The following is a 27,798-nucleotide window of genomic DNA, read 5'->3' as shown; positions in this document are numbered from 1 at the left end:
TGGACTAGACTATACTAGACTATACTGGACTATACTAGACTGGACTGGACTAGACTATACTAGACTGGACTGGACTAGACTGTACTATACTGGACTGTATTATACTGGACTAGACTATACTGGACTGGACTATACTGGACTGTAGTATATTGAACTGGACTAGACTATACTAGACTGGACAGACTATACTGGACTGGACTAGACTATACTGGACTATACTGGACTGTACTATTCTGGACTGGACTATACTGGACTGGACTAGACTGGACTGGACTAGACTGGACTTAACTATACTGGACTGGACTAGACTATACTAGACTATACTGGACTATGCTAGACTGGACTAGACTATACTAGACTATACTGGACTATACTAGACTATACTAGACTATACTGGACTATACTAGACTGGACTGGACTAGACTATACTAGACTGGACTGGACTAGACTGTACTATACTGGACTGTATTATACTGGACTAGACTATACTGGACTGGACTATACTGGACTGTAGTATATTGAACTGGACTAGACTATACTAGACTGGACAGACTATACTGGACTGGACTAGACTATACTCGACTGGACTAGACTAGACTGTACTGGACTGGACTATACTATACTCTACTAGACTGGACTAGGCTATACTGGACTGGACTTGACTAGGCTGGTCTACACTGTACTGGACTGGACTACACTGGACTGGAATAGACTGGGCTATACTGGACTGGACTAGACTGGACTGGAATAGTCTGGGCTATACTGGGCTGGACTGGAATAGACTGGACTATACTGGACTGGACTAGACTGTACTAGACTGGACTGGACTAGACAGTACTGGACTATAGGTATGTCATTAAAGTACAGTTGATCTAGTGTAATGGAAATGGACCTGTAATCAGAGAGGCACTCTCAGGATGCACGTCTGCAATATGCAATGAACTCTTCTCGTCCTCTATGAAAAATGTGTTTTGATTATTAAGAAATAGCTTGGCCAAAATGCGTAGATAATCCACGGTTGGGTTTCAAAACCTTTTTTTGGATGATTCTGTTCCACCATCTTTCAAGATTGTATTTCCCTGTGAACCTATGACTGATTCAGCACTGCATGTGTTTTTTTAAACTGAGACTTAAGTCACACGTTAAAGGTGATGTAGCAATGACAAGAGGATTTAATACAAGGGCTATTCAATTCTGGTCTTCCCAGGGCCAAAGCTCATGGAGGTTTTCCCTGCATGATTGTACATTGATGAATACATGTAATTGATTGTTCCAGGTTTGAATCAGCCCCTGATTATAATGGAATGAGGTCTGTCAGCTCCGTGGCCTCCCAAGACTGTAATCGACTAGTATTATCACGATCGTTAGTCACTGACACAACTCCCTAAACAGATCTTCCAAGTGCTGCACAATACTGACGAAGGTTAATATTGTCAAACTGATAAAAAAAATAAAAAAATGTTGCCTTGACAACTAAGGGCTCTTGTCAAAAGAAGAGCACTGTATGGGGAATAGGCTGCCATTTGAGACCAAATGAACGGTATAGAGTTTGCATTCAAGAATTAGTCTTAAAACACACACAAACGTGCACAAATAGGAAACATGCACGTGGACATTTCCCTGTACCACTTTACGTGAACCCTCTATCATTATGACACCTCTAATGTAATAACAACATTAAGTTAAAGTGGAACACATTTCTTCATGTTTTCTTTTACTACAAAAAGATTATGTAACACACTGTAAATGGTGTAAATTCTGAATATGCAGTGTATTATACAATAAGCCCATGTGGGCTGGGGATTTGAATAGAGTCAAGATGCTTCAATAACAAACTAAATCAATGTCCAGGAAGGTTTCCTCTATGTGAAGGAGATAACAAAGATGCTGTGAGTAATTTCATCCCTACCTTCTTTCTCTATCTCTCGCTCTCTCTCTCCCCCCCCTCTCTTTCTCTCTCTAGGAAGGGATGAGGGAACAAGGGGGAGGGTGGTAAGGATGTGGAAAGTAGTGCAGCACATGAACAGAGAGGGGTTTTAAGAGAGCTCTGCGTTGAAAGAAAGTGAACACTGGCATCCCGCCTCACCTCCTGCCTATTACACAATTCTGTCTTCCCTTTAACTCTTGTCCTTCGGCAAATGTCTGCCTTTAAACACCGCTTGTTAAAAGTACACTGATTCATATTCCAAGTGCACAATTCATTCATTGATTCTGTTCATTTACAATAGATGATGGTAATGAAGAGGATTAACATAGGGGGTGAAAAACGGTTTGGGAATCCTCCCAGGAGTTATAAACAATGCAAACTTGTAATCTTGCCTGTGCATTTAACCCCATCCCCAGTGGTTTGGTTTGATAGGTCGCCTGGTAGTTAGAAATATAAAATACTTGGGTGGAACGAGCAACAACTAGTTGTAAATGTCAACATGAATAATGCTAAAGAATGAAAATAAATTCACGAGGGATGCGTTTGTGTCGAGCATAACAATCTTTTATAAGGGAATTGCTATGGTCATCTCCCAAAGTGAGCAGCTAGGAGGGTTGTCTTTATCTTGATGAAATATAGTGTGACTGTTTCGGCCCCACAAGAGATATACATTTACTGTAGGCTGAGATACTGTAAAATGCATATTAGATATAGCTAATCTTTCTCTGTTGGTGGTCCTATTCAGACGTAGTTGGAGGTACATTTTCCTCGACTGGCGGAAGATCTCTCAGTTTCTTCAATTTATGCAATTCTTCATTCATAGTTACGAGGTAGCAACAGATACTTAAAAGGGTTCTACCTGGAACCAAAAAGGGTTCTACCTGGAACCAAAAAGGGTTCTACCTGGAACTAAAAAGGGTTCTCCTTCCCCTGTAACTATTCCCGAGGTTGTTGCCGTAAAAGACAATATATTCTCAGTCAACTTACCTGGTAAAATAAGGGTAAAATAAAAATAAAAACTTCCAAATAACCCTTTTTTTCTACGAGTGTACTATCCCTGACAATGTCTGTGTTGTCTCTGGGTAATAAAAAAACAAATACATTAGCAAATACATCCTCCAAGCTATACACGAACGTCTGCTGTAATCTCTCATTCCCTTCCAGCCATCATCAGAACAACACCACCACGCACGTCTCTCCCACGTAATGTAACATGGCTCCTATGGACCTGGCTGCTATTATTCAATACACTGTATCATCGACAAAGCTTGGCTCATTTGTCCTACAAGTCTTTTTAGATTACATTGCTGTTCTCTCCCACCCATCCCCTCTTCGAAAAAAAAGAAAGAACGAAAAAAAATGGAAAAAGTCTTGGCCTATTTGATTTATTTCTCTCTGTTTAAGGCATCACATTAGCTACCTCATAGGCCTGTCAGCTGTCCCAGTGCAGTGTCTAATGGAAAAGCTCTCCTCTGTGCCAGGGGCAAGTGTGGCTTGGCCAGGTCTGTGATCAGCGTAGATAAAGGAACTCCTAATGTGTTTTAAGGCCCTCTACTGGGGCTGAATCCCAAATGGAATCCTATTCCCTTGATAGTGCACCACTTTCTTATTCCCTAACGTAGTGTACTGTAAAGGGAATAGGGTGCCGTTGTAAGATGAATATCACTTTATTGGTCAATTGCACCCAAGGTCCAATCAAAATGTTACTTCCGCTTTTGGAGAGGGACAGAGGGCTGCCACACTGGGCACCCGGGGTGCTGTTGTTGTGGGGAATTAAGTGCCTTGCCTCAAGGCACTTGAGGCAATGGCATCTAGAATTTGAGACAATGGCATCTAGGATTTAAGGCAATGGCATCTAGGATTTAAGGCAATGGCATCTAGGATTTGAGGCAATGGCATCTAAGATTTGAGGCAATGGCATCTAGGATTTGAGGCAATGGCATCTAAGATTTGAGGCAACGGCATCTAGGATTTGAGGCAATGGCATCTAGGATTTGATACCAACAACCCTCCGGGTTGCTATCTCACTGCCCGCAAATTTTTTTCCCCCCTGTCAGACCCAGGATTCAAACTGGCAACCCTCTGGTTAATGGCTCACCTCTCTAACTGCTAGGCTACCTTTGGGACGCAACGTGGAGCTACGGGAGAGGCAGGTGGGGGAACTTTGTTCAACTTTCACTATGGAGATCAAAATAGCGAAAGGGGAATGGGCCCGTTTCGGGTTGGGGGGGGTCGAACCCTATATTACATTTGGGACTTGAATGGATCAGAAAAAGGGCTCTAATTTGTCTGTTTGTTTTTCTCTCCCAGTGACCTTACTAAGACTTTCTCCTCTCCATTAGCGGTGTAACAGAGGAGATTTGGCTCAGTGGGTAGAGGGGAGAAGGACAATTTGAAGCCTGAATACGAGAAACATGAACAAGCTAGCCCTCGAGTTGTAGCCATTCTATGAGAGAGAAAGCTTTTGTCCTTGAAAAACATTCTGTTGCTACAATCTGCATCACATCATGTTTCACCGATAGAAGAAATGTTGCTTTATCATTTCATACACTATATGGCACCTTGGAGACTACTCTGATGTCTCTCTCTGATTCATTGTAAATGTCATTGTTATATTCAATTGAATTGTATTCTGTGACTATTTTAGTCAAAGCTTTCCACCCTAGATATTAAAGAAATGTGAACTGGTTCCAGCCATTGATGGATATTCACTCGCGCATTCCCATAAAACAATGTCCATTCTCTTAATAAATTCTCAAAATTTGGATTAACGTACATTGTATACAGGACTGTCACCGTGCTTTGTTTTATTGCACTTTATCGTGAGGACAGGCTTGAATCCACAACACAATAAGCTCTATATCCATTGGAAATCATAAACAACATCCCAAATGGCACCTTACTTCCTATATAGTGCACTACTTTTGACCAGAGCTCTATGGACCCTGGTCAAAAGTAGTGCATTAAATAGGTAATAGGGTGCCATTTGGGACATAGTCATAGCTTCCAAATAGCATTAACGTACTGTAGTCCTTGCTGGCCCGCTGCTCCTCGATGACTGAGCTATTTGTATAGCCACAGTTCAAAGTTGTTATGATCTCAGCATCTTAAACTGGGTGTGGAATCAGGACTCTGATTGTTCGTACAACAGTTTCTCAAAATGGAAGTAAATCTTGATTAATTCAGTACAACTCCAATGCTTGATGGATTACAGAAATAACACATTTTAATAAGAAGGATTTGCACTGTAACGAACGCTTTAATTCAAACATGTCTTTCATCTGTCAGATGTTGGACAACGATGTATCATCTCTGTATTCAGAATCCTCGGTTGCTTCGTAGCCATTACACAGAGTAAATGAATACTGCACAGTTTGCTCAGAACAATGCTATTATGTAAACCGTGTAGATCATAACACATGATATAATGGTGTTCTCTCACAGGGATATTCATGACCTGCAGCTCCGTTGTTGCACTAGGAATATCATCAACAGGGATACACAACCCAAGACTGCAAGAAACACGTCATATTTGTAAAGTTAAAGAATATCCGTGAGTCAAAGTAATTTCACATTAGTTAAAACTAGTGCATAATAACCGGAGAATAACTTAATTTCTTGATTATAAACATGAAACAAATCACCTAATTTGTGCTACACTCTTCATGGAATTAACTACTGAGTCCTGTAATGGAGTCATGTCCTGGAGTCAGGTTCTGGAGTCCTGTAATGGAGTCATGTTCTGGAGTCCTGTAATGGAGTCATGTTCTGGAGTCTTGTAATGGAGTCATGTCCTGGAGTCCTGTAATGGAGTCATGTCCTGGAGTTCTGTAATGGAGTCCTGTCCTGGAGTTCTGTAATGGAGTCCTGTCCTGGAGTTCTGTAATGGAGTCCTGTCCTGGAGTTCTGTAATGGAGTCCTGTAATGGAGTCATGTCCTGGAGTCATGTCCTGGAGTCCTGTAATGGAGTCCTGTAATGGAGTCATGTCCTGGAGTTCTGTAATGGAGTCATGTCCTGGAGTTCTGTAATGGAGTCATGTCCTGGAGTTCTGTAAAAGAGTCACATTGCAACTACAGTCATTACGTAGTTGTAACTTGCAAGTATATGCAATCTCTTTGTAACCAGAGTATGGTTGATACTCTATGGTTTGACATGGTATTTAGACAACAAGGGATAGTTCCCATCAAGAACCATATTTTAGCATTTCGTTTATTAGTTCACTGTTGATACAATCCTAAAGAATTGTGCATGTCAGAAGTACATTTTTCAAGATGGAGCACTTTCAGTACATAGAAAAAACTGTGATGAGTATTATTTTTGAATTATCACTTTAAAGCAGCAATCAGCAGTTTAAACAAGAAAACAACATTGCCCCGCCCCTGTTTCTGTAAAAAGCTGAGGGATGAGGCTGGAGAAACCACTCTCAAATTCATAGACAGAGCTATGGATGCAAGGACTGACCATCCATGATATCTAAATGATAGTTTTAACCATGTTTTGAGGCTATATGGTGTTTGTTTACATTTACTTTGTTTACAAACATTGGAATAAAAATAAGCTTATATTTGGGGTTCTGATGGGGTACGACAGTTGAACTAAGCTCATGGGGCATATCATTCATTTATAAGTCCAAAAATGAACGAAGCAACTGCAGATTGCCCCTTTTAAAGTGCACAAGTCACTGCCCAGACGAGAACCACTTGACTGACTGACTGAGTGACATCACTAAACTTGGCCCATCAATACCAAACATGCCAGCAAGACTGGCAAAGCTTGAACTCAGTATGCCCTAATTGATTACATACCCATGTCGCTGCCAATTTGATTACTTGCGCTATTCTTGTTTTCATTTGTGTTGAAACGTGTCAAATGATTCCGTAATATGCCATGTGGTAAGAGGACTATATTGAAAATATCTTAATCAACTTTGCATTAACCCCTTGAGATTTGATATGCCAGAAGTCAAATTCCGTATGAAATCATATCAGTATGCTTTGGCACAGGAGAAATCAGACTTATCAAGTATTACTCAAACCCTCCTTCGTTGAAAAATGGATTAGATCATTTTGCATCAGGTCATCTCACTGTGGTAGTACAAAACCCGATATCGCCCCACAGTGGAGGTGTCATAATACCCATAAAACCTAGCGGTCAAACAGGGAAATGGTTGCAATCGTTTTTCTACCATATATTTTTCCTATAAGGGCTGTGATTCGTGTAGGCTTACCCTGGCGTGATGTTTTGATAACCATATAAATCTCTCTCGGACAGTGACTTATCAATATATTTGGCTCTATTTACTCTCAGATTCAAAAATGCTAATTAGCGTCAAAGTTGACATCATGCAAGACTACAAATCCCAGCATGCTCCTGCACATCATCTCTAACTGACACCTTTGCTAACAGGTATTGTGTCAATTTAAAACTTGCACAACACAAGACATTTTGCCAATTTATTCATTACTACATTTAGGTAATATTAGATAGTTAATCCAGAGATTCTTACCTTTGCCTCGATTCGGCCGTCTCGTCCAGATTATCATGGCGTTTCATAGCCACATTAGCAGCTAATTAGCGTTACATTTTGAGGGTAAATACAGGCTAATATATTGATAAACATCACCTCTTGTCCTAGATATATTTACACGGTTATCAAAATGTCACGCCAGGGTAAGCCTACACAAAACACAGCCCTTATTTTAAGTGTTTCTAGAATCCCCTATTGGAAAAATGAATGGTGGAAAAATGATTGGAACCATTTCTGTTTGACCGCTAGGTTTTATGGGTATTATAACTAATACTGTGGTACTCTATAGCACCTGGATGGGACCCTAGCTCTGGTCCAGGGTGTTAGTGCATGCTAGCTCTGGCCCAGGGTGTTAGTGCGTGCTAGCGCTGGTCCAGGGTGTTAGTGTGTTTTAGCTCTGGTCCAGGGTGTTAATGCATGCTAGCTCTGGTCCAGGGTATTAATGTGTGCTAGCTCTGGTCCAGGGTGTTAATGTGTGCTAGCTCTGGTCCAGGGTGTTAATGCATGCTAGCTCTGGTCCAGGGTGTTAATGCATGCTAGCTCTGGTCCAGGGTGTTAATGCATGCTAGCTCTGGTCCAGGGTGTTAGTACGTTTTAGCTCTGATCCAGGGTGTTAGTGTGTTTTAGCTCTGGTCCAGGGTGTTAGTGCGTGCTAGCTCTGGTCCAGGGTGTTAATGCGTTTTAGCTTTGGTCCAGGGTATAAATGCGTGCTAGCTCTGGTCCAGGGTGTTAATGCGTGCTAGTTCTGGTCCAGGGTGTTAATGCGTGTTAGCTCTGGTCCAGGGTGTTAATGCGTGCTAGTTCTGGTCCAGGGTGTTAATGCGTGTTAGCTCTGGTCCAGGGTGTTAGTGCGTGCTAGCTCTGGTCCAGGGTGTTAGTGAGTGCTAGCTCTGGTCCAGGGTGTTAATGCGTGCAAGCTTTAGTCCAGGGTGTTAGTGCGTGCTACTGCTGGTCCAGGGTGTTAATGCGTGCTAGCTTTGGTCCAGGGTGTTAGTGTGTTTTAGCTCTGGTCCAGGGTGTTAGTGCATTTTAGCTCTGGTCCAGGGTGTTAATGCGTGCTAGCTCTGGTCCAGGGTGTTAGTGCATTTTAGCTCTGGTCCAGGGTGTTAATGCATGCTAGCTCTGGTCCAGGGTGTTAGTGCGTGCTAGCTCTGGTCAAGGGTGTTATTGCGTTTTAGCTCTTGTCCAAGGTGTTAGTGCGTTTTAGCCCTGGTCCAGGGTGTTAGTGCGTTTTAGCTCTGGTCCAGGGTGTTAGTGCATGCAAGGATTACCTGGTGATGACTCCTTGTTGTCCCCAGTCCACCTGGCCGTGCTGCTGCTCCAGTTTCAACTGTTCTGCCTGCGGCTATGGAACCCTGACCTGTTCATTGTGATTACTATTATTTGACCATGCTGGTCATTTATGAACATTTAAACATCTTGGCCATGTTCTGTTATAATCTCCACCCGGCACAGCCAGAAGAGGACTGGCCACCCCTCATAGCCTGGTTCCTCTCTAGGTTTCTTCCTAGGTTCTGGCCTTTCTAAGGAGTTTTTCCTAGCCACCGTGCTTCTACACCTGCATTGCACTTTGAGATATCAGCTGATGTAAGAAGGGCTATATAAATACATTTGATTTGATTTAGCTCTGAATGCAAAAAGAATCACTGCAGCCCAGTAGGCTACTATTTATACAGCTCTTTTTATTACACCTATTCTATGAGGGGAAAAAAACGTAGGAAATCATTAATTGGAAAATATGTTTTGACTATGGTAAAAATCAAACACAGCAGACCTTGGCAATTATCCTTTATTGTATGATCCAAAAGATATACAGGTGTCCAGGAAATTAAATGGAAAGAACCAGCATTTGTTCAGTGAGAAGCTAAATGAAAATTCAAACAACTTAAAACGAAGTGACAACATTTTGACATGAGATGTTTTCATTCAATTTGAGCAAAAATAACTCCAATATATAGCTATAGTAGACAGACAGACGTTTTTTATGCTCCAATTAAATCTGTAAAAAGAAGCCTGCATGTTGTATTTTGTTTTGCACACCTCCTCCCCAATAAATTGAGGTAGCAACTCAACACGTGTGGTTATGTTCTTCTCTGGTCTTAGTGCAGTTGAGTAGGCTATTTAGAGCTTGCAGTATCGACTGCTCGAGTGTGCTCTCTACCGCTCAGTGCGCGCTGTCCATACATCAAAATACACTTCTATACAAATCTCTCTCTCTCCTATGCTGACTTTTTGATTTTTACAGTACAGGATACGGAGTCATTCATTTGGAAACACGTTCATGTGAGAGAGGAGAGAGGCGCATTTACCGGGAGATGGGGAAAAAGTATCAGGCAGCGCATAGACAACACAGAATTTGACTAATGTGCGTGGAGAGCAACTTTTTAACGACACTATAGCTGTAAAGGTTAATTGAACAATAACTGAATATGCATCTAAAGCGCATCTTCAGTCTCCTCCATCAGTTATGTTTTCTTGGAGCATTTGCCATTGCAGGTATATGTGAAACACCTTCAATATGCAGTTTAAACGTTGATTTAGTTCATCAGGTACTCACAAGGCATGGTAACAATTCTCGATGTTTCTCACTGTTATAATTCGCTGAGTTAGCTAATATAGTGATGCGCAGGTGAGACATCACCCAGTCATTTTATTGGAGCAGACAGGCTCATCCATGGGCTACATTTTCTTTGCTCCAGTTGACCTTTCTGAAAAAGACTATAACGACTAATCCTAGGGTATTTGCTGTCTTCTTTCTCTCGTTTCCTATTTTTACTCTCCAGATCCACACCCCTTCCAGGAATCCGAGTCCGAAATTATTTTCCCGGAGGTTTTTCCAGAAACAGGTCCGCCGGCTCCTGATAAACCAAATAGCCGAGAGACTGACGCCGGCGCCGGGGCTCCAGATAAACCAACTAGCCGAGAGACTGACGCCGGCGCCGGGAGCAGCTCTCGGGAGGTTCGTTCCATTTCAAACTGGGAAGAGTACGAATCTCCAGAGCTATACCATTGGGAACCTCAAGGACCGCAAACGACTGATTCCACAGGGCTGAGACTCAGAATTCCTGCTTTTGGCAGGGACCTGCACCTCATCCTGAAGAGAGACACTCGATTTCTGTCCCAGAAATTCATGGTGGAGAGGAGACAGAAAGCACAAAAGGCATCTCGGAGCAGTATGCCAGTTTCGTCCGCTGCCAACACAGAAGAGAGAGGATGCTATTACAGCGGAACTGTTCTCAATTACGCAGGATCCATTGCCTCATTCAGCACCTGCGCAGGACTGGTAAATATATCATATTCAAGTCAATTGCATAATAGGCCTATCAATAAACATAACTAATATGCCAAAGTGTTATTTGTTGTGTATCTTTAAAAAAAAACATATGCTCATGCATGAGAATGGAATAACACCTGACATTTCCAACATCATACTTCTGACTTTGCATAGGAATGTTGAAGATTTCCTGCTCATTGTGACAGTTTGATAGGAATGTTGAAGATTTCCTGCTCATTGTGACAGTTTAATAGGGATGTTGAAGATTTCCTGCTCATTGTGACAGTTTGATAGGAATGTTGAAGATTTCCTGCTCATTGTGACAGTTTAATAGGGATGTTGAAGGTTCCGTACCCACTGTGACAGCTTGATAGGGATGTTGAAGATTTCCTGCTCATTGTGACAGTTTAATAGGGATGCTGAAGGTTCCGTACCCACTGTGACAGCTTGATAGGGATGTTGAAGATTTCCTGCTCATTGTGACAGTTTGATAGGAATGTTGAAGATTTCCTGCTCATTGTGACAGTTTAATAGGAATGTTGAAGATTTCCTGCTCATTGTGACAGTTTAATAGGGATGCTGAAGGTTCCGTACCCACTGTGACAGCTTGATAGGGATGTTGAAGATTTCCTGCTCATTGTGACAGTTTAATAGGGATGTTGAAGGTTCCGTACCCACTGTGACAGCTTGATAGGGATGTTGAAGTTTTCCTGCTCATTGTGACAGTTTAATAGGGATGTTGAAGATTTCCTGCTCATTGTGACAGCTTGATAGGGATGTTGAAGATTTCCTGCTCATTGTGACAGTTTGATAGGAATGTTGAAGATTTCCTGCTCATTGACAGTTTGATAGGAATGTTGAAGATTTCCTGCTCATTGTGACAGCTTGATAGGGATGTTGAAGATTTCCTGCTCATTGTGACAGTTTGATAGGAATGTTGAAGATTTCCTGCTCATTGTGACAGCTTGATAGGAATGTTGAAGATTTCCTGCTCATTGACAGTTTGATAGGAATGTTGAAGATTTCCTGCTCATTGTGACAGCTTGATAGGAATGTTGAAGATTTCCTGCTCATTGACAGTTTGATAGGAATGTTGAAGATTTCCTGCTCATTGTGACAGTTTGATAGGAATGTTGAAGATTTCCTGCTCATTGTGACAGTTTGATAGGAATGTTGAAGATTTCCTGCTCATTGTGACAGTTTGATAGGAATGTTGAAGATTTCCTGCTCATTGACAGTTTGATAGGAATGTTGAAGATTTCCTGCTCATTGTGACAGTTTGATAGGAATGTTGAAGATTTCCTGCTCATTGTGACAGTTTGATAGGAATGTTGAAGATTTCCTACTCATTGGGACAGTTTAATAGGGATGTTGAAGTATGTCTAAAGTGGGAAGATACTGTAGCTACTCTGTCTCTGTCAGTGAGTTTGTGTGTGTGTGGTGTATTTGTGTTTATATGTGTGTAACTCCATGCATACCGCCTTAGCCTTAGGTGTATCTTTTGAATGTGTGGGAGGTAAACTCTACAAGGTCCACTGCGTTTTTGGCCCACCCTGCTTTGTGCCGTCTCAGGGCAGACAACATGAACTTCTCCGTGAGCCACAGCACAGAATCATTAGCAGCCCCCTGAGGTTTTAAGGGTGAGCTCCTGTGGTTAGAGAGGCTTGGACTCAGTCTCAACAGTTTGGACCACAGTCCCGGACTCTGTCTTGTTAACCCGAAACTTCGCCTCACACACATTGAAACACGCAATGAGCTTGGCAAAGGCACGGTATTGCTTTTCCCTTCATTGTTTTCTTTCTCCTTGTTTGTCTATGCGACAACAAGCTCTCAATTAATGAAATATTGCAGTTCATGTGAGTTAACTTTTACGATGGCGATGGAACCAGTTGTGTAGTTTTGCAATATTGGTTTTGTTACCGTCTAAATATACCAGTATCTGTGTCTAGTCATTTTGTTGAACCATTGTACAGTGTATGCCATCCTACACCATTGGATCAGTCCACACAACAATGTATCACTGAGAAATACACCACAGCCAGACCTCTGACCTAAGATAAACTGAGTACTGTTTGAAGTGACGGTCTAAGGTAATGATGCTCACACCACAGTAGAGGCAGCATTAGGAATCTACAACATTAATGATCTCAGCAGACTTACCAGAGGTGACAGAATTTTGACGCTAATTTTAGAATGTGACAGACGTTACATAAGTTGACATTTCATCAACCTCTCTCTTTCTCTGTCTCTCTCTCTCTCTCTGTCTCTCTCTCTCTCTCTCTCTGTCTCTGTCTCTCTCTCGGTCTCTCTCTCTCTCTCTGTCTCTCTCTCTCTCTCTCTCTCTCTCTCTCTCTCTCTCTCTCTCTCTCTCTCTTCTCTCTGTCTCTCTGTCTCTCTGTCTCTCTCTCTCTCCTCTCTCTGTCTCTGTCTCTCTCTCTCTGTCTCTGTCTCTGTCTCTGTCTCTCTGTCTCTCTCTCTCTCTCTGTCTCTCTCTCTCTCTCTGTCTCTCTCTGTCTCTCTCTGTCTCTCTCTCTCTCTCTGTCTCTCTCTGTCTCTCTCTCTCTCTCTCTCTCTGTCTCTCTCTCTCTCTCTGTCTCTCTCTCTCTCTCTGTCTCTCTGTCTCTCTCTCTCTCTGTCTCTCTCTCTCTCTCTCTCTCTGTCTCTCTCTCTCTGTCTCTGTCTCTCTCTCTCTCTCTGCACTGATACATTTAGTTTCATAGTGCTTACAACTTCTATGCATTCTGATGTATGGATGTGTATTGTGTGGAGATTAGCATTTACCTGATATTTCAATGGCATGGCAAGGTTGACTTCACTCCATAGTTCTGCATATTTGGAAAATGTGTCTCTTTTAAAAAAGTGAATCATTTAGAATGTTGACCAAAACTGCTGAAATGTCACGAGCAAGAGGACAATTTGACATGTTGTGTCCTGTATGTCTATTGGGCAATTAGGTTCTAATAATGTTTGACTGACAATAGCAGAGTTGGTCATGGCTCAAATTGCACAAAAGGATGGAGTTGGCGTGGTGATTGACAGGACGTAAACGGATCGACCTCGACCCTAAGCCCTTGTAATTGGTGTAATTACATAGCCATAATAACACTGCAACAGTAGCAACGTCAGAACTGCGAGGAGGGATAACTGGAGTGAGAAGGGAGAAATTGGTTGATAAAGAATGACCCAAATACTTAACGCTAGTGCAGAAGTCAAACTCCATTAGTCATGTTGTTGTTCTGCTATGTTCTTGCTGGACTCCACACGGATGCCTTGATGATATGAAAAGTCCTTTGAAATGAAAGGTGGTCAACATAGGTCAGTGAACCATCCTCAGACCTGGTTTTGAGGGGTCAGTGTAGTCTCAATACACAGATACATTGCCTCCCACAATGTACCAATGTTCCAGCATAGACGTTTGTACAAGTACCTGTCGAAGTACCTGTATAAGTATCTTCGTCAGTTGGAATAGAGAAGAAGAGGTGGAACTACGTTAGAGACCTATCACGTCATGTCCTATCACGTCATGTCCTATCACGTCATGACCTATCACGTCATGGCCTATCACGTCATGGCCTATCACGTCATGTCCTATCACGTCATGACCTATCACGTCATGTCCTATCACGTCATGACCTATCACGTCATGTCCTATCACGTCATGACCTATCACGTCATGTCCTGTCATGTCCTATCACGTCATGTCCTATCACGTCATGTCCTATCACGTCATGACCTATCACGTCATGACCTATCACGTCATGTCCTATCACGTCATGACCTATCACGTCATGTCCTATCACGTCATGTCCTATCACGTCATGACCTATCACGTCATGTCCTTCCTGGTATCTAGCTAGATGGAGCTCGCAGAGGATATTTTCAATGAGTGTGTTTCGCTAGTGAGTGGTTTGCATGCGCCATGACATTAGAGTTACAAGCTTAAAAAACAGTGACTGGCATGATTCCCAGACCTAGTGCTGTTGTCCTAGGTCTGGGATCTCTGAGACTAGGGTCAGTATGGCTTGAAGTGGTCATGCCCTCGGTCTATCTCTGCCCACAATTTTCTCCTCATCAGCCCACTTTCTTTTAATCAGGCAACACCGGTGGCTTGTTTAGTCTGCACAAATCATCAAACCTAAATGAACCCAAACCAAATATGCCTTCACCATCGGCCTACCCTCTCCCTTCACTCCCCTCCTGCAACACTAACCCTCCTGACCCTCCTCCTTCTTTCCAAACATCAGGTAATCCCTCCGGGGGTTTGTTGGAGAGTTCCTCGTAATTTTTTCACCACGTTTGGAGAATATCCCCGAGGGGAATGGGTGTGTATGGACAATTTGAGGTTATGGAGCTTGCAATGAGAGCTGGGGAGCTCTAGGTGTTGGGGAGGTAGTGGGGCCTCTAGGTAGTGGGGAGCTCTAGGTAGTGAGGAGTTCTAGGTAGTGGGGAGCTCTAGGTGTTGGGGAGGTAGTGGGGCCTCTAGGTAGTGGGGAGCTCTAGGTAGTGGGGAGCTCTAGGTAGTGGGGAGCTCTAGGTAGTGGGGACCGCTAGGTAGTGGGGAGCTCTAGGTAGTGGGGACCTCTAGGTAGTGGGGAGCTCTAGGTAGTGGGGAGCTCTAGGTAATGGGGAGGTAGTGGGGGAGCTCTAGGTAGTGGGGAGCTCTAGGTGTTGGGGAGGTAGTGGGGCCTCTAGGTAGTGGGGAGCTCTAGGTAGTGGGGAGCTCTAGGTAGTGGGGAGGTAGTGGGGCCTCTAGGTAGTTGGGAGCTCTAGGTAGTGAGGAGGTAGTGGGGGAGCTCTCGGTAGTGGGGAGCTCTCGGTAGTGGGGAGCTCTAGGTAGTGGGGAGGTAGTGGGGCCTCTAGGTAGTTGGGAGCTCTAGGTAGTGAGGAGGTAGTGGGGCCTCTAGGCAGTGGGGAGCTCTAGGTAGTGAGGAGGTAGTGGGGCCTCTAGGTAGTGGGGAGCTCTAGGTAGTGGGGAGCTCTCGGTAGGGGAGCGCTCTAGGTAGTGGGGAGGTAGTGGGGCCTCGAGGTAGTGGGGCCTCTAGGTAGTGGGGAGCTCTAGGTAGTGGGGAGCTCTAGGTAGTGGGGAGGTAGTGGGGCCTCTAGGTAGTTGGGAGCTATAGGTAGTGGGGAGCTCTAGGTAGTGGGGAGATAGTGGGGAGCTCTAGGTAGTGAGGAGGTAGTGGGGCCTCTAGGTAGTGGGGAGCTCTAGGTAGTGGGGAGGTAGTGGGGAGCTCTAGGTAGTGGGGAGGTAGTGGGGGAGCTCTAGGTAGTGGGGAGCTCTAGGTAGTGGGGAGGTAGTGGGGAGCTCTAGGTAGTGGGGAGCTCTCGGTAGTGGGGGGCTCTAGGTAGTGGGGAGCTCTAGGTAATGGGGGGCTCTAGGTAGTGGGGAGCTCTAGGTAGTGGGGAGCTCTAGGTAGTGGGGGGCTCTTGGTAGTGGGGAGCTCTAGGTAGTGGGGAGCTCTAGGTAATGGGGGGCTCTAGGTAGTGGGGAGCTCTAGGTAGTGGGGAGCTCTAGGTAGTGGGGAGCTCTAGGTAGTGGGGGGCTCTAGGTAGTGGGGGGCTCTAGGTAGTGGGGAGCTCTAGGTAGTGGGGAGCTCTAGGATGTGGGGAGCTCTTGGTAGTGGGGAGCTCTAGGTAATGGGAAGCTCGAGGTAGTGGGGAGCTCTAGGTAGTGAGGTGGTAGTGGGGAGCTCTAGGTAGTGGGGAGCTCTAGGATGTGGGGAGCTTTAGGAAGTGGGGAGCTCTAGGAAGTGAGGAGCTCTAAGTGGTGGTGAGCTCTAAGTAGTGGGGAGCTCTAGGTGGTGTGTGGCGGGGAGCGTGTAAGCAGGGCTTTGTTATTTGGACTAACTGACCTGTAATGTAAAGTTGCCCTAGTTGTAGACGTCTCGGCCTCATGGCATACCTCCAAGCCTTCAGGGCTGGGGTTCTGGGGTTCCGGGGTTCCATGGTTCTGTGTAGTGTGTTTAGCCGGGAGGTTCAGAGAAATGCCACAACCCCTTCAAGCTCTGCACGGAAGTGGGAAACCTGACTAGCGTTCACACTGACCAATGAGAATGCTGCTCCTTATTGCTCAGAGAGAGACGCTGTGAACGTACTGAGAAGGACAAACACAGTGCAGTGTGGTGTTGTATCGTTTGACATGTACTGACGTCAGGCAGTCAGCTTCCTTATTGAAATGTCAGTGTATATCAGGCTGATGACATGATCAGGACAGCGACAACACAGTGGGCTCAAGTGATGAGTGACTGAAATGTTTAAGTCTTGCATTCAATGTAATCTACGTTTGTTGCTGTACGTTCATCTCTTATTCATAATTAAGCCAGGTGTTCTCTTAGATGTAATTAGGGAGAGAGAGAGAGAAAGAGGCTTTACCGTCATGAATACCTCATGGCTCTACTGTACAGTTTGAAGATATTTTTCCCCCAGACACAAATCAGCACCTATTGTGCGTCCCCGTGTGTCTCAGTTGATAGAGGATGGTGGTTGCAACTCCACGGTTGTGGGTTTGTTTCCCATGGTGGGCCAGTATGAACTCACTACTGTAAGTTGCTCTGGATAGATGTCTGCTAAAATTTAAATGTATTTTTGATGCCTAGATTGATATGCTGCTGTGCTCTCCTACAATATCTCCCCTCCTTTGCGGTTGGAGTGCAAAAATGCGGTTTGAGTGCAAGCCATTATCTCTGTCTTGTCTTGTCCATTTTTTGCAGATGGGCTTCATTCAACTCAATGGAGACTTCCTCTACATCGAGCCTGTCAATAAAACGCTGGCCGTCACTGGACAGGCTCACCGCGTGTACAGGAGGAAGCGCTCCACCACCGAGGAGAGACAGACAGACAAGCAGACGACAGACAAACAGACAAGCAGCAACTACTGTGGAGTCATTCCAGGTGGGCTTCCTCCATCTTGTGCTGCAGACACATTATTGATGAAGATGTTCCCCTTTCGGAACACTGAAGTTATTAAAGGGATAGTGCACTTTTTAAGTTTTAGGTTAAGTTTTAGTTTGGTTTGAAATTGGTTTAGGGATTATTGGTCTATGCTGCCTGTTATGAAGATCCCACAGAGATCCTATTAAATTACTTTATGGGCTACACAGTGTTGGGGAAGCTACTCTAAAAATGCAGTTTAACACGCTACCAATTACTACACACTGGAAGAAGTCACGCTACACTAAAGCTACCCTTAACAAATATATAGTTTACTTAACTAAAGTTACTTTGAAAAATATGTTCACTACATCCAATCTACTTCGTGAAAAATTACATATCTAAATCTGAAATATTGTAGACTACAAATTGCAAGAAGAGATCACTCTGGAGTCAGATGTTAACAGAATGTGTAACTTAGCCTAGTAAACACAACAGCAATGTTTCAAGTGAGAATAAGGCAGGTCTGATGCCAAAACAGAAAGGAAATTCTTGCCTACTTCACCCATATTTTATTATATTTTTGCAAAGAAAATTGTGTGTAATTCCAGTATTTAGCTACACCACTACATGGCAAAAAAAGTCATTAACTACTGTAAACACTACCTAGATTTAAATTTAGTTCAATGACCATCAAGCTACTGCAAAATGGAGTTAAAATACTAGTTGAACTACATGAAGTTCACTACTCCAACACTGTGGCTATGTCCTAAATAAATCCTCAAAGTTCCAGAATGGTGTGATAATGGCAGCCATTTTGGCCAAGGAGATTTCCAAACCAGTCTAATTGACCCTTTGCTAAGGCCCACCCCCCTTGGAAACTGTTGCAAACTGTTGCAAAATTCCCCATTCAACCACTGGCGAAATCCTCTCACAATGATCTCAAACTGTGTTTCTCAAATCAAAATCAAATCAAATGTTATTTGTCACATACACATGGTTAGCAGATGTTAATGCGAGTGTAGCGAAATGCTTGTGCTTCTAGTTCTGACCATGCAGTAATATCTAACAAGTAATCTAACAATTTCACAACAACTACCTTATACACACAAGTGTAAAGAAATGAATAAGAATATGTACATATATGTTCTAATACACAATGAAATTAAACACAGACTACCCCTTGCTAATCAGGAAACTCTTGCGTATGTTGTGGTGGACTGTCATTACAATTGCATAACAGGAACCTGGTAAAATGATTTATGTAGTGTAGCTAGCAACTGTGAATGGCTCAGAATTCACTGTAAACATGCAGTCAAAGCTATAACCACTTTTGGAGCTTTCAAATCGTATCCGGATGTCGACTGCAGATGGGAGTTGTATTCATAGCATTGCTAACTTAGCTAGCTTACATACATTTTTTTTAGAAAACAAATTATATTAAGTGGCTAGCTAGGGTTAGCAACGTTTGGTGGTCAATGAGACTGAGAGAGCTAGCTAACCAGTTGAGTTAGCAAACAATGTAACAAAAATATAATTTTGGATAAAAAAAATACTCCATCAACAGGCTCTGCATTTCAGCAATCACAGTAGCAAGTACTTCTGGTGCACTATTAAATGATTTAGCCATTAAGCACAGTTTTTGCCATAGCCCTCACTGGCTTTCATGCATTTTAAATGTGAGCTTGTCCGAGGTGTCGGACTCAATGACAGTTACTATCCATTAGTGCGCTGCGATTGGTTGCCCACAAAATGACAAGATGGTGCTGACAGACATGGTTCCCCAGTTCCTCGCTCCTAGCCAACTTTGCAGTATATATATTTTGTGGTTATTTATTACATTATTTGCTCAGAATGTTTCTTGCTGAAAATAACTTTTGGATATCAGATTGGCGGTCACTCACCAGCATTTCCACAATTGGATCCTTTGTTTGTACCCCCCGAGGCAATTCCACTGATCCCAGGGGTTGCTACAAGACGCTGTCGACGGAGAAGAGGAATTCGTAGTGTGATTTTAGTCCGACTTAGGAGGTGCGCATACCATCCACAATTTTCAAGTATATTACTAATGTGCAGTCCCTGGACAATAAAGTAGGCGAGCTCAGGGCGAGGATCTCCTTCCAGAGAGACATCAGGGACTGTAACATGCTTTGTTTCATGGAATCATGGCTCTCTCTGGATATACTGTCCTCGTCCATACAGTCAGCGGGGTTCTCCATACATTGCCCGGACAGGAAGAAAGAACTCTCCGGTAAAAATAACATATTCAGTCTCCCCCTATCCCAGTCTGTTGTCCCCACTTGCTTCACAATGTCCACCATTGTTCCTGTACCCAAGAAAACGAAGGTAACTGAACTAAATACTGTCGCTACGTAGCATTCACTTCTGTCATCGTGAAGTGCTTTGAGAGGCTAGTTAAGGATCATATCACCTCCACCTTACCTGACACCCTAGACCCACTACAATTTGCATACCGCCCTAACAGATCCACGGATGACGCAATCGCCATCGCCATCGCACTGTACACTTCTCTATCCCATCTGGACAAGAGGAATACCTATGTAAGAATGCTGTTCATCGACTACAGTTCAAGCTCATCACTAAGCTCTGGGCCCTGGGTCTGAACCCCACCCTGTGCAACTGGGTCTTGGACTTCCTGATGAGCCGACCCCAGGTGGTGAAGGTAGGCAACAACACCTCCGCTATGCTGATCTTCAACACGGGGGACCCACAAGGGTGGTGCTCAGCCCCCTCCTGTACACCCTGTTCACTCATGACTGCGTGACCACGCACGTCTCCAACTTAATCATCAAGTTTGCAGACGAAACAACAATGGTAGGCCCGATTACCGACAAAATGAAGGAGCTGATCATGGACTTCAGGAGACAGCAGAGAGAGCATGCCCCCATCCACATCGACGGGGCCGCAGCGGAGAGGGTGAAAAGCTCATCGGAGTACACATCATTGACAACCTGAAATGGTCCATCCAAACAGACAGTGTGGTGAAGAAAATACCTTCACAAACTTCTACAGATGCACCATTGAGAGCATCCTGCCGGGTTCTATCACCGCCTGGTACGGTGATGCATTTCCTCCTTTCAATTATGCAGGGAAATAAAAGTAAAGCATGTGATATAGCAGAAATTGTGTAATAGAAATATTTATGAAACCAAAATTTGTCATATAATTATAAATACAGTTTAGACAGGATTTATACAAATGTTCTGTATAAATAGCCTCTAAAATATAATTTGATTCAACATCAGTACTTGCTGCATTTACAACTTGTCTAAGTCCTATCATCAACGGACTTAAGCCAGTGTATGGCTGTGGACTGACTACATTGTTTGTATGGAATGTTGGTATATTGGAAGTTCATTTGAAAGATTAGATGGAATCATTCCACTAAAACTCGTTGGCTAGCTAATAAACATACTGTTCAGATACTCTTCAAATTCATTCTTTTACATACTGTAATATCTTATCACAGCACTGGCTGACCATGGTTGACCAACTTCTTTACCAAAATGGCTGATCTTTTATACTGTCATAACATAGTTCATGTCCATTCTATTATTCCTAATTCTATGAAAGATCTACAAGTGCACAAATCTATTTTGAAGTTATATTTTTCTGTCTCATTAAGTAATGATAATACTAATAATAATGGACCTTGTAGAACATGTTTGTCTGGTATAACTGGTCAGTAAATGAATATACTGTAGGTAGAGATATTTCATGTTTCTACCTATATTAATTTACTGACCAGCCATAACTTACCTTTAAGCATGATGCAACAGTGCCAACAAACCATGTTCTTCACAAAGGCCCAGTGTCATATTCTCACCCTGTAGGCTGTTATCCACTTCATATTTTCTACCTCGCGATTTGCAAATTATCCTGTCATCCTAAGGCATTTCCACCTATACTGTTCATCAACCCTACATTGAATTTGTACATCTCAATGTCAGAAAGTAATAACTTCCACACTAGCTTTCGTCCTCTTGCATGCTAAGGCTCCATTGGTAAAGCTCATGCCTCAGCTTATTGAGAGATCCATGTCTGATTTATGTACAGCGAGCAAGAGAACTCAATGGTGTGTAGATGAAGACGTTTTCTCTGCTTGCCAGATTGGACTTCTGAGATCTCTTCAACCCAGAAAATATGTGAACATATAAAAACACTCACCTGCAACTCAACATAACTGTCACACGTAGACATACAGTATCTTTCAGGTTCAACGATAGTGGCTCCGGTCGTAAGACGTTGATTGTTCTATCGTTCCTAGTTCTCACCTTGAATAAGCGCAGGGTTATCTCCACATTAGTGTTAATCCTCGAGCTCTCGCAAAGCGGACTAGAAACCAAGAAGGGTTTTCATTACGAGGTCTTACCTATCTGCTTTTGATCAAGGAAATCCGCTCCAGATGAGGTCAATGTGTGTGGACTTTCTGTCTACTACCCATTTTCAAAATAAGTGTGTGCTGACCAATAAAGTCACTATATAACTGACCACTTTTTCATGTGTATGGGCGTACGTTTCAGTTACAGATACCAGACAGTTACATTGAGTTACATGGAACTACAGTGTCAATACACTTGCGACTGATTTGAAACAGAATCTGACCAGTTTCATTTGACAAAAATTCACCTATTGTTCTGTGTTCCTTTGTTATACTGACTAGTTACACTCTGGTTATACTAGTTACCATGTTATACTGACTAGTTACACTCTGGTTATACTAGTTACCATGTTATACTGACTAGTTACACTCTGGTAATACTAGTTACCATGTTATACTGAATAGTTACACTCTGGTTATACTAGTTACCATGTTATACTGAATAGTTACACTATGATTATACTAGTTACCATGTTACACTGACTAGTTACATTCTGGTAATACTAGTTACCATGTTATACTGAATAGTTACACTCTGGTTATACTAGTTACCATGTTATACTGAATAGTTACACTATGATTATACTAGTTACCATGTTACACTGAATAGTTACACTCTGGTTATACTAGTTACCATGTTATACTGAATAGTTACACTCTGGTTATACTAGTTACCATGTTATACTGAATAGTTACACTCTGGTTATACTAGTTACCATGTTATACTGACTAGTTACACTCTGATTATACTAGTTACCATGTTACACTGACTAGTTACACTCTGGTAATACTAGTTACCATGTTACACTGACTAGTTACACTCTGGTTATACTAGTTACCATGTTACACTGACTAGTTACACTCTGGTAATACTAGTTACCATGTTACACTGACTAGTTACACTCTGGTAATACTAGTTACCATGTTACACTGACTAGTTACACTCTGGTAATACTAGTTACCATGTTATACTGACTAGTTACACTCTGGTTATACTAGTTACCATGTTACACTGACTAGTTACACTCTGGTAATACTAGTTACCATGTTACACTGACTAGTTACACTCTGGTAATACTAGTTACCATGTTACACTGACTAGTTACACTCTGGTTATACTAGTTACCATGTTACACTGACTAGTTACACTCTGGTTATATTAGTTACCATGTTACACTGACTAGTTACACTCTGGTAATACTAGTTACCATGTTACACTGACTAGTTACACTCTGGTTATACTAGTTACCATGTTACACTGACTAGTTACATTCTGGTAATACTAGTTACCATGTTATACTGACTAGTTACACTCTGGTAATACTAGTTACCATGTTACACTGACTAGTTACACTATGATTATACTAGTTACCATGTTATACTGACTAGTTACACTCTGGTAATACTAGTTACCATGTTATACTGACTAGTTACACTCTGGTAATACTAGTTACCATGTTACACTGACTAGTTACACTCTGGTTATACTAGTTACCATGTTATACTGACTAGTTACACTCTGGTTATACTAGTTACCATGTTATACTGACTAGTTACACTATGGTTATACTAGTTACCATGTTACACTGACTAGTTACACTCTGGTTATACTAGTTACCATGTTATACTGACTAGTTACACTCTGGTAATACTAGTTACCATGTTATACTGACTAGTTACACTATGGTTATACTAGTTACCATGTTACACTGACTAGTTACACTCTGGTTATACTAGTTACCATGTTATACTGACTAGTTACACTCTGGTAATACTAGTTACCATGTTATACTGACTAGTTACACTCTGGTAATACTAGTTACCATGTTATACTGACTAGTTACACTCTGGTTATACTAGTTACCATGTTATACTGACTAGTTACACTCTGGTTATACTAGTTACCATGTTATACTGAAAAGATACACTCTGGTTATAATAGTTACCATGTTATGCTGAAAAGATACACTCTGGTTATAATAGTTACCATGTTATGCTGACTAGTTACACTCTGGTAATACTAGTTACCATGTTATGCTGAAAAGATACACTCTGGTTATAATAGTTACCATGTTACGCTGACTAGTTACACTCTGGTTATACTAGTTACCATGTTATACTGACTAGTTACACTCTGGTAATACTAGTTACCATGTTATGCTGAAAAGATACACTCTGGTTATAATAGTTACCATACTGCCTAGATACACTCTGGTAATACTAGTTACCATGTTATACTGACTAGTTACACTCTGGTAATAATAGTTACCATGTTATACTGACTAGTTACACTCTGGTTATACTCTAGTAACTACATGAGCTAACACTATTTGAATAGGAATTACATAAGGACTCCATAACACATTCATAAGGACTCCATAACACATTCATAAGGACTCCATAACACATTCATAAGGACTCCATAACACATTCATAAGGACTCCATAACACATTCATAAGGACTCCATAACACATTCATAAGGACTCCATAACACATTCATCAGCCACACATAACACATTCATCAGCCACACATAACACATTCATGAGCAGTACACAAGCATTTATGTAATGCCTATGTCAACAACCACAATTTGACTACAGGGCATTATGGGAAGCGTCACAATAAGCGTTGTCATTTTTCTTTTGTTTATTTACAGAAAGACAGAAGAGTAAGAACAGGAAGCCGTCTGAGGGAGGCAGAGGGAAACGGTACTCGTATAAACTACTCCACGAGTACAACGTGGAGACTGTGGTGGTGGCCGACCCAGCCATGGTCAGCTACCACGGCTCAGAGGCAGCCAAACGATTCATCCTCACCATCATGAATATGGTATGTGTATAGACTTACATAGAACCTACTATGAATATATTATACTATACATAGAGAATCATTTAATAAGAAATCTATGGGTATGTGTCTCTGTTCTCTGGTCCTGTCCAGAAACAACCCCTCCTTCCTACCCCTTAAACCAGGGGTGTCAAACATACAGCCCGCGGGTGGTTTGAGTAAAATAACTAAAAACCAAATGGAAACTGTATAAATGATCGTGGACCTACATTCATACAGTGTCTTGACTTTGTCCAGCTAATAATCACCCAAATGAAAGCTAGACAGTCAGGGAGCATAGACAATTCCCCCAAAACTATGGATAGTTGAAGACCAAATGTTGCCCCCGGGACAAGATGAGTTTGACACCCCTGCCCTAACCCTACCTCTATCCCCCTGTACTTCCCTGGTCCTGTCCAGAAACAACCTCTAAAACCCCTACTCTAGGCACCTGCTTACAACTGAAAGGACGGGATAGGTATGTTGTTGCTATACAGCAATATCATTTTGTTGCTGTGTTATTACAAGGGTTTTAAATAATATCCATTCCTTTCATTTTGCAGGTTTTCAACTTGTTTCAACACAAGAGCCTGGGAATACAGATTAATATCAGATTGACTAAACTTGTGCTGCTTCACGAAACACCAGTAAGAAACTACTTCAACTGTACAGTATGAGACATAACCTACAAGTAGAGTAACTTAGAATAACTTAACATCTATATTCTACAACAAGGTTGATTTTATTTCCAATGTCATGTAATGAATACATCATAAGCAGTCATAGAACCTTATGTCAGGTCAAAACAATTAATAAATTGTCTCTCTATCTCTATTTCTTTCTCTCTCTCTCTCTCTCTCTCTCTCTCTCTCCTCTCTCTCTCTCTCTCTCTCCCCTCCCTCCCTCCCTCCCTCCCTCCCTCCCTCCCCTGTCTGTCTGTCTGTCTGTCTGTCTGTCTGTCTGTCTGTCTGTCTGTCTGTCTGTCTGTCTGTCTGTCTGTCTGTCTGTCTGTCTGTCTGTCTGTCTGTCTGTCTGTCTGTCTGTCTGTCTGTCTGTCTGTCTGTCTGTGCAGTCAGACATGTACATTGGTCACCATGGTGAGAAGATGCTGGAGAGTTTCTGTCGTTGGCAGCAGGAGGAGTATGGGAAGAAGAGCGTGATGTCAGACTTTAGCACTCGGTGGAGGGAGGACTTACCCTCCGTGGATACGGCCATTCTAATCACACGGTACTGTGTCCATTGCATGCACTGTTCAAAGAAAATAAATTGATACCCACACACACTCCCATATACTTTATTTCTGTGAAATTTTTTGCCCTGTTCAATTTATTTATTTTCTATTATATAATCTTTTGAATCCTGTACCTGGAACATTGCTGGATGTGCGTGCATTACTTTTGAACATGTACTGGTCATTCATCCCCAAAGTGTCCAGGCTGGTTTGATCTCCTGCAGCCGTGACATACATTTAGAACACACCCAATAGGCCAGCCATTGGTCATGTTACCTGCCCATCAACACTGTCCAATACCAAGGTAGTACTGCAAAAAAATAAACAGACTCCGCTTTCGAAAGGTCAGTTCCTACAAGCACCTATTCATACAGTACCAGTCAAAAGTGTGGACACACCTACTCATTCAAGGGTTTTTCTTTATTTTTACTATTTTTTACATTGTAGAATAATAGGGAAGATATCAAAACTGTGAAATAGCACATATGGAATCATGTAGTAACCAAAAAAGTGTTAAACAAATCAAAGATAATTTTATATTTGAGATTCTTCAAAGTAGCTACCCTTTGCCTTGATGACAGCTTTGCACACTCTTGGCATTCTCTCAACCAGCTTCATGAGGTAGTCACCAGGAATGCATTTCAATTAACAGGTGTGCCTTATTAAAAATTTGTGGAATTTCTTTCCTTCTTAATGAATTTGAGCCAATCAGTTGTGTTGTGACAAGGTGGGGTGGTATACAGAAGATAGCCCTATTTGGTAAAATACCATGTCCATATTATGGCAAGAACAGCTCAAATAAGCGACAAGAAACGACAGTCCATCATTAATTTAAGACATGAAGGTCAGTAACTGCGGAAAATTTAAAGAACTTGAATGATGAAACTGTCTCTCATGAGGACTGCTACAGGACAGGAAGACCCAGAGTTACCTCTGCTGCAGAGGATAAGTTCATTAGAGTTACCAACCTCAGATTGCAGCACAAATAAATGCTTCACAGAGTTCAAGTAACAGACACATCTCAACATCAACTGTTCAGAGGAGACTGCGTGAATCAGTCCTTCATGGTCGAATTGCTGCAAAGAAACACTACTAAAGGACACCAATAAGAGGAAGACGCTTGCTTTGGGCCAAGCTGTCATCAAGGCAAAAGGTGGCTACTTTGAAGAATTTAAAATATAAACTATATTTTGATTTGTTTAACACTTTTTTGCTAACTACATGATTACATGTGCATTATTTCATAGTTTGGATGTCTTCACTATTAAAATAGTAAAAATAAAGAAAAACCCTTGAATGAGCAGGTGTGTCATAATATTGTCTATGACAGGTATTCCCAAACTGGGTTATGAACATTGTTTTTTTTTGCACACTAAAAGAAACGTTGTAGAATCATCCACCCAACTGGACAGTTTTTGTGTTTTGGGAACATATCTTTTGTCATGTTCCCACATGGTCCTTACCAGACTGTTCCCACAACCTAATGAAACATTCTGGGAACCTTTTAAAGAACAGATGAAATGTGTTCTAGGAATGTTCTTGCAACATCAGGCGAATGTTTTATACAAACATTCTATAATCATCACATTACTGGTACATTGTGTTATTACATTACCTGGAAAACTTTTAAACATAAAAAGATTTTCTTATCAAAAACATTCTCTTAATGTTTTGTGGATGTTATCATCCTAATGTTAAATAAGAAAAGTCCTGAATAGAACTTAATGGGAATTTTAGC

At 42.1% G+C, this 27,798-nt stretch overlaps 1 protein-coding gene and 1 long non-coding RNA gene across 2 annotated transcripts in view; one reads left to right on the top strand and one right to left on the bottom strand.

Moving 5' to 3' along the window:
* Positions 1-5,166: 5,166 nt before the first annotated feature.
* On the bottom strand, positions 5,167-7,611 carry LOC115160128 (uncharacterized). Its single transcript, XR_003869007.1, has 2 exons — positions 7,435-7,611; positions 5,167-5,976 (listed from the first exon to the last, which is right to left on the bottom strand). It is a non-coding gene; the product is annotated as an uncharacterized LOC115160128 (long non-coding RNA).
* A 1,992-nt stretch (positions 7,612-9,603) lies between these two features.
* LOC115160127 (A disintegrin and metalloproteinase with thrombospondin motifs 19) overlaps positions 9,604-27,798 on the top strand; it is a gene marked incomplete in the record, with an annotated part of 113,093 nt that continues 94,898 nt past the window's right edge. Inside the window, 6 exon segments of the mRNA XM_029710473.1 lie at positions 9,604-9,951; positions 10,239-10,738; positions 17,440-17,620; positions 24,660-24,832; positions 25,393-25,476; positions 25,902-26,056. Coding sequence (XP_029566333.1) covers positions 9,885-9,951; positions 10,239-10,738; positions 17,440-17,620; positions 24,660-24,832; positions 25,393-25,476; positions 25,902-26,056 — 1,160 coding nt within the window.

The sequence above is a fragment of the Salmo trutta genome, chromosome 23 (genome assembly GCF_901001165.1).
Source record: "Salmo trutta chromosome 23, fSalTru1.1, whole genome shotgun sequence".
Classification (NCBI taxonomy): Eukaryota; Metazoa; Chordata; class Actinopteri; order Salmoniformes; family Salmonidae; genus Salmo; species Salmo trutta.
The sequence above is the reverse complement of the archived record's forward strand: the minus strand, read 5'-3'. Positions and strand labels throughout refer to the sequence as shown.